We start from the raw sequence: 7,342 nt of genomic DNA, 5'->3' as shown, positions 1-7,342 counted from the left end.
ATTAGGGTGGGGGGGGGGAGTTTCCACTTAGTCACTACTATGGTATCAAAAAAACTTTCATTTGTTAGAACATAATCATATTTAACATTTAAATACATATACAATAAACCTATACTATGTAGGTAAGAAAATTATAAGTTTTATTGTCTAATATGTTGATATTGAAGTTTGTAACATTTGTAGGAAACTTGAAACACTAAGGCATATTTTCTTTGACTTCTTTTTCCTAAAGAAATATAGAAAATTTTATGTTTTGAGTTGAAAGATTAGGGGAACAAAAAAAATTCTAGTACAAAGAAATTCTTACTAGAATTATAAATAAGTTGAACAACGATTACAATTTATTTTGATTTTTTTCCTTAGCTACAACAATATGTTTTAATTTTAGTTTTGATAATTTAATAAATATTGATGACAGCTTGGAGGATGAGGAAGAGGACAATATTTAGGATGAGGAACAAAATTTGGTTCTATTGGGATAAAGAGAGGAGTGGCATGAGAATGACATGCGGGATGTTGAAGAGGTTGCCAACAGTCTAGCTCATGCTACTTGTGACACAAATTGTTTAGTGGTGGCCATGGTTATGGCAATCCCAAAAAAACATACACACACAGACGTGGGTGTATGTATATATATATGCTAGGACTCTAGGCAAGAATAAATTTATGGAAGCAAAAAACAACATATAAAACTTTTATGAACTTTGTAGAACATATACCAGCAAGAGCTTCAAGTTGCTAGTACCTTGAATATGTTAAAGTAGTTCTTGTTGTCTATGTTGTTTTTTTAGTTTTTGTTGCATGTTTATCATTTTTTTTCTTTGGGTCTATTGTTTCTTTCCTTTGAGGTAGTTTTTTGTTCTCTAGTTCTACTATGGGTTGTTGTGTCTACCTTTCTGTAACATTTTGTTCCTTGGTTTTGTTGCTGGTCAGTGTTGGTTATCTTATAAGTAGCTTTATTTAAAGGGTTTTGGGTTCCTTCTAAACTTGTTTTACCCATAATAAAAAGCTATGGTCCTTATGCTAAAAAAGGACCTAGGAATTCAAAGAGAAAAAAATTTATTTCAATCAAATTGATAAATTCATTATAGTAATTTCTAATATCTTTCCACATATTAGATGAATAAAATGACAACTAAAATTCTTTTATTTTTAACAAAACTATGTATATGGAGGTATATATTTTGTAGATACACATAATGACAATATATATTATGTAATTAAATATCCATTTTCAACTACAATAGCATATTTTAGAGACTCCATGCGATCTAATATTTGATATATATTATCACTTTTTGTAAAAATATATTTAATTAAAAAAATTATTAAGACTAATCTGTGAGTTGAAAAGAATATATAGTGCTCATAAAATAATTATACTTTGAAATTTGATTTTGATAGGAGTTTGGGAAAAGGGAACCGCATGTGAAGGGAGCTTAGAAAAGGAAAGAAAAGAGAGCGGAGAAAGTGTTAAAAAGAAGAAAAAGATAAAATATTTTAGGGTATAGGCCACCGTTACAACTCACGTGGTTTTATTTTTGTATTCATGCTAGAAATTGTGAGTAGAAAGTGAGTGGATGAGTAAGAAAATTGGTAAATGTCAAGAGGATGTGAGATAAATAACAAAATAAAAGAAAACTTGTAATTTTACTACTATGTTTTTCTTAAAAGTCCAACGATTATAAATTTTAATATTATAATTGAGAATGCCTAAATGTAGTGTATTTCTTGTTGAAACTTTATGTAAAAGTTTTCTTTACATTTTAACATGTATTTCTTGTTGAAACTTTATGTAAAAGTTTTCTTTACATTTTAACATGTATATACAATTTTTGTTTTTATGCAATACAAGATATATATAATAAAAATATTTTTCTAGTTGTCATATATATATGCTACTAAATTAAGAAAAAAATATATATTCAAAAAAGACTTCAACCTAAAAAAATCATGAAAAGAAATAGTGACAAAACATATGCAACATTTGTTAAGATTATGTATCTTTTTTTTTTAAATTTAAAGTAAAATTTTAATTCATTTTTATTTTAAACATTTAAAATTATTTGTTTATAGTTTATATGTGATCTATTCATATATATGTATATGTGTCTTTTAATATATATAAACAAAATATGAAACTAATTAATTTTAAAAAAAATATTTAAGTTGGAAAATTTTACTTTCTAAAATTAATAATTTATAGAAATAATTTTTTTTAATTATTTTATTTAATATTTTAATAAGAAGATATTTGTATTATTTTATTTTATATTTTAATAAGAAGATTTAGGCTCACACCATCTAGATGTTTATACCATGAACTTACTATTAAAACAAATACCTTTTGATAGAATTTTAATTTTAAAAAATTGTAATTTGTTAAATCAAAATTAAAATAAAATTAGTACAAAACAAATTAAATTAAGTGAATTCTAACTTCGATATAAATCAAAGATTAAATACAACTAACTAATTTAAAATTGCAAATAATGAGAAGTTAACCATAATTTTTATTTTTTACTTATAATTCCACAAACTCCCTTTTATAAGTATTCAATTTTATACTTTATTCTTAATAACATTTTATAAGTCTATCTCCTATGTATAATCCATAAAGAATTCCTCAACTATCTTTTTTTTTAAATCCTTTAATTAGTATATATTTATAAATAAAAAATAAAATAGTATGATCAATAAAAACTATTTTACTCTAAAATTAATTACTCTAAACTTGTGTATAAATGTTGATAAATTGTTTTCCTTTTCTTATGAATGCCCTCTTGAAAACAAAACTAAAAATAAATTAAAAAAATTATAATAATATAAAATAATCATTAATAATAAACATGTAAAAGTAAATCAGTTCACTTTAAGAATTTTGATTTTAAAAATATTTTGAGACAATAATTAATAATAAATTTACAAGCTCTTTATAAAGATAAGCGGTGAAAAGTTATGCCTAAATTAGGTATTGTTTGGATCAACAGCTCGCCTGTTTTGGGGAGTCGCCAGAAGAAACTATCGCTGACGCTTCATTCACTACATTTTCTCCAAAACTGCAGTCCATTCCACAAATTCACATACCAAATTGAAAATCACTTCATTGCTAATTGGATAAAGGCAGTTAACTGAAGAAATGCAAATGCAGGAGGAGAAGAAAATGGGTTGCAGGGAGAATGAACTTGCAGAGTGGTGCAAAAGCCTGGAATGCCGCATGGGGGATTTACGTATCGAAGCCACCAAACTATTCATGCAAGCAAATTGTTTGATGAAACGTGAAACTCTGCCTCGTCGTCTGCAACAGCTTAACACCCGTCACGATTTATTTCATTCCGAATTTCTCCTGATTGAAGTTTATGAGGATCGACTCCCTGCTCATATTCGCTGGTTACGTGGGGTCTTCAATACTCTCTATTCTATTCTGAGAAATATCGTTAAGATAACGGAGAATGAAAGGAAGGCGAAAGAATTGGTAGAGGGATTGCCCATTGTAACAGTTTCAGATTTTCATGTTGATGATGGGCTTTTCTGTGGAGTTTGTAGGGATGATTTTATTTGTAGAGAAGAGGTTCGAGAAATTCCTTGTATGATTGGACATATATTTCATTCTCACTGTATTTGGCCATGGCTTGAGGATCACAATACTTGTCCCATCTGCACAACACCATTCTCTATGCAAAATGAGCCAAAAACAGTACGAGAGGATCGAGTGTAGAGTGTGCATGGAAAGAATTATTTAAATTGATATTACAAGTAGTGAATGCTTCATCTTCTTAGAATTTGGTCCGGGTTTTACTGCTATGAAGTACATTGAATTGTATGAGACAGCAATACACGCATATGTTTGGATATTTATTGTTATCGTAAATCTTTCTACTTTTTCTGCTGTGGTACTCAAGGTGCTACCTTGTTTTTAAATATACGATTATATCATGCAAATTAAAATAAAACGGTATTGTAATTGTACGAGCATAGATTTGAATAAGTTGATGAATACTTAAATTTGGAAATTTATAAAATTAAATAAGTGTTGTGACTAATATTTGCCTTTTTTATAGTATTGTAATTTAATTATTGAATATTTATAACAACAATTATTATCTAATCTTGATTTTGATTTTAATTACAATTATAATAAATAATAATAACTGAGATTATAATTATAATTTAATTATTGTAGAAAATTATAATTATAATTAATTATTTTATTTATAATAATCTTAGTTAATTATGATTTTATTTAAAATTTCAAATAATTATAAATTAAAAAAATAATTAATTAAACCTAGAGTTGTAGTATAATTGATTAAAATATTTATAATGATAAATTATAATAATATTAAATTAAAATATTTTTGATAAAGATAAACATGTTTTACAAGGACTTGAAACCCAAAGTATTATAGACCAAGGCTAGCAGCCAACCAGACCAAAAAACAAAGCAGAATAGGGGATAAGCCCCACACAGACCGACAACAAAAGACAAAAAAGCTGAACCAAAAAAGGACCACGCACTCAACTAAGAGTGCATCAATTCAGTATTTTTTTGAATAATACTTCTCTTAATCTTCTCCAAGTCCTCCATGATGAATTTGGAGGTACCCTAGCTCTAGCTCCTGGTTCTAGTACATGGACCGCAACTAATCTTCCCACCAGCAGCACTTTGTCAACCCTCTGAAGCAATCTCTTTCTTCTTATCTCCCATGGGAGGGTCACTGGCGATGGTCTTGGTTCTATAATCAATCATCATGGAATTAAATCTTTTCCAAACCATCAACGCTATTTTTCATTCCCTGCCTACTGATTTCCACCAGATTGTTCAAGTTTTCCTTGATCTCACTCACATCCTATTGCAGCTTCTCAATTATGCGCACTTAGTTAACCTTCATAGTTTCCACATCTTGAGAAATTTTTTGGATTATACTCACGATCTTCTCAGATTTACTGGGCCCAGAGGATTCCATGAAAGTGTCGACAATTCCTTTAATCCCATCTTTTAGGGATCCAATTTCCTTCTCCACCCACTTCCAACAATTCTCCTAACTTCTGGTAGCCTCCAATAGAAGATTTCCCATCACCCTCTCCTCCATTATCTCACCTTTATTTAGCTTAATCGCATGCCCCTGTTTCTCATCATCCACCTTGATAGGGATATCCAACCTAATCTCATGGTCCAGGACTTTGGACCCACTAGATTTGGTAAGTTCTAATTTCTTTTTGGTGGGTGGCTCCAGGTCTTGCATTTTCCTACTGCTAGATTGAACTTACTAGTCGCCCACCTTGGAGGATTTATTTTCCTGCTAATGTTAGTTCCCGGGGTCACCATAAACTCCCCTTCTATTTTTGGTCTATAATCAGGGTCCTTCATATCCTTGATATCATGTCAGTCCATGGGTGTACCACTGTCATCCTCATCTATTTATGTATCAAAAACCAACTACACATCAGGGTTAGAAGAGGAAATGTGGGTTTTATCCTTGGGGGAGGGTTTCACTTCATGCACCTGGGCATATTCCATAATCAACAAGATAAGCCCTTCATGAATCATAGGGTTATCCTGGTTTTCAAAATGTTTAACTAAACTACTCTCCAAGGACAAAACCAGATAAAAGGGAATGGAAATCAATTTACCATGCCTAAAATTGTTTAAGATAGTAAAATGATGAGAAAAAATACTAGCATATCTACCATCCAGGGTGATGTACCTCATGATAAATTTTGCCATCTCGGCCTAGAGGGAAATCAGCTCTTTCCTGTTATATCCATCGTTCACCATTTTCATAACCCTCAGTCTTTGCTTCTCCTTATCACAAAAGGAAGCAATAGCCTCCTCACCCGACTTCCTGTCTCTATAGAATTTTTTGCCTCTCATATGTAGACTAGTAACAATGGCAACTAGATTTTCATCAACTTGAAACTCCACACAAATGGCAGTCAGCGCACCCTTATTCCACCCTTTAACAAAGCTTTTCGTAACAATGGCCGAATGACCATGCCATCTCTCCAAAAAATGAACCATCCCGATATTAAAAATTTCCTCCCAAACCTCCTTGTTCTTCTCTCACTTATCATAGCTTGTGGGTTCAAACCTATTCTTCTCACCTCCCATTCTAAAGCTCGAACAAATAAGAGATTCCACAAAAACCAAGAGGAAAGAAAACCATAAACATGGCAAATTGAATGTTCTAACACTTCTCAAAATAATAATAATTCAAAAAACCACCACAATGGCTCTCATCCCATCATAATATTTAATCATAAATTTCATTGGAAAGGCCACAGATCTTGACATCATTTCTTGCCAGGTCACACAAGGTTTTCGTGAAAGTTTCCTCTCCATTCCACCATTTAACTGCCATGTTACCCACTGCCAAGATGGCCAAATGATCAGCTGGTTCGTTTCCTTCTTGGAAAACTTGCAAGATCTTGAAATCCTCCAGGTCGTCTATCATTTCAAGGCAATCTTTAATTAATTTTAAAATAGTCCATCTAGGCACTATACATCCCATAATGTATTTGACGGTGTTAAGCGAATCACTCTCCAGCCATACCCGTTTGAACTCCTCCTTGCTCGCCATGCGTAACCCAATATAGGCAGCATTGGCCTTCGCAAAATGGTTAGTCTGGGGGCCCAAAGGGAGTGCCACCGCAGAGACCAGCAAACCAAAATGGTTCCTTGCCACTCCCCCACAGCCAGCTGACCCAAGATTTCCTTTGGCCACTCCACTTATTAAATTAAAATGTTAAAATTATATCTTATATAAAATTATTTATATCTTAAATATAATATTAACTTACTAATTATTATTTTAAACCGTCAAATTATTATATTTATAATTATGTAAGCCAATTTAATATGACTATATCCACCTCATACTTGCCTCCTAATAAAATTTATTATGTCATATCATTTAATTTTTTCCACTTTTCTTTGTATTAGTAAAAGTGACACGTTAAGCTACTTATATTTAATATCTCTCAATTAAACTAAACTGATTGTAATAATACTAAGCACTCACAAGTACTAATAAAAAACAAGTGCCAAGTAGGGGCGAGTACTTGCCTTTTTAGTAAAAAATTGTTTATTTAATAGAAGAGTTATAACATATCAATCTGGACATGGGTTTCAACAATAATTTGAAGTAATATATTTCTTCAAGGCATATGTATTGCAACTATGTAGTAGAGAGTGCCCACAATTGTAGTATGTAGTGAACAAATTGCTATTCAAAGTTGAAGGTGTTTTATTAATTAAACATTTATAGTTATTGCATAATTATTCTAATTTTTAAAATAATAATTAATAAGTTCAAAATTTAACATGATATTTTTATACAAT

General features: G+C 30.6%; 1 protein-coding gene across 1 annotated transcript; it reads right to left on the bottom strand.

The window, feature by feature from the left end:
• Nucleotides 1-6,254: 6,254 nt before the first annotated feature.
• On the bottom strand, nt 6,255-6,878 carry LOC131039766 (uncharacterized). Its single transcript, XM_057972600.2, has 2 exons — nt 6,874-6,878; nt 6,255-6,729 (listed from the first exon to the last, which is right to left on the bottom strand). The coding sequence occupies exons 1-2, from the start codon at nt 6,876-6,878 to the stop codon at nt 6,255-6,257; spliced, it is 480 nt and encodes a 159-aa protein (XP_057828583.1).
• Nucleotides 6,879-7,342: the final 464 nt, after the last annotated feature.

This window comes from Cryptomeria japonica, chromosome 1 (genome assembly GCF_030272615.1).
Source record: "Cryptomeria japonica chromosome 1, Sugi_1.0, whole genome shotgun sequence".
Lineage (NCBI taxonomy): Eukaryota > Viridiplantae > Streptophyta > Pinopsida > Cupressales > Cupressaceae > Cryptomeria > Cryptomeria japonica.
Note: the sequence above shows the minus strand (reverse complement) of the source record. Positions and strands in the feature narration are given on the sequence as shown.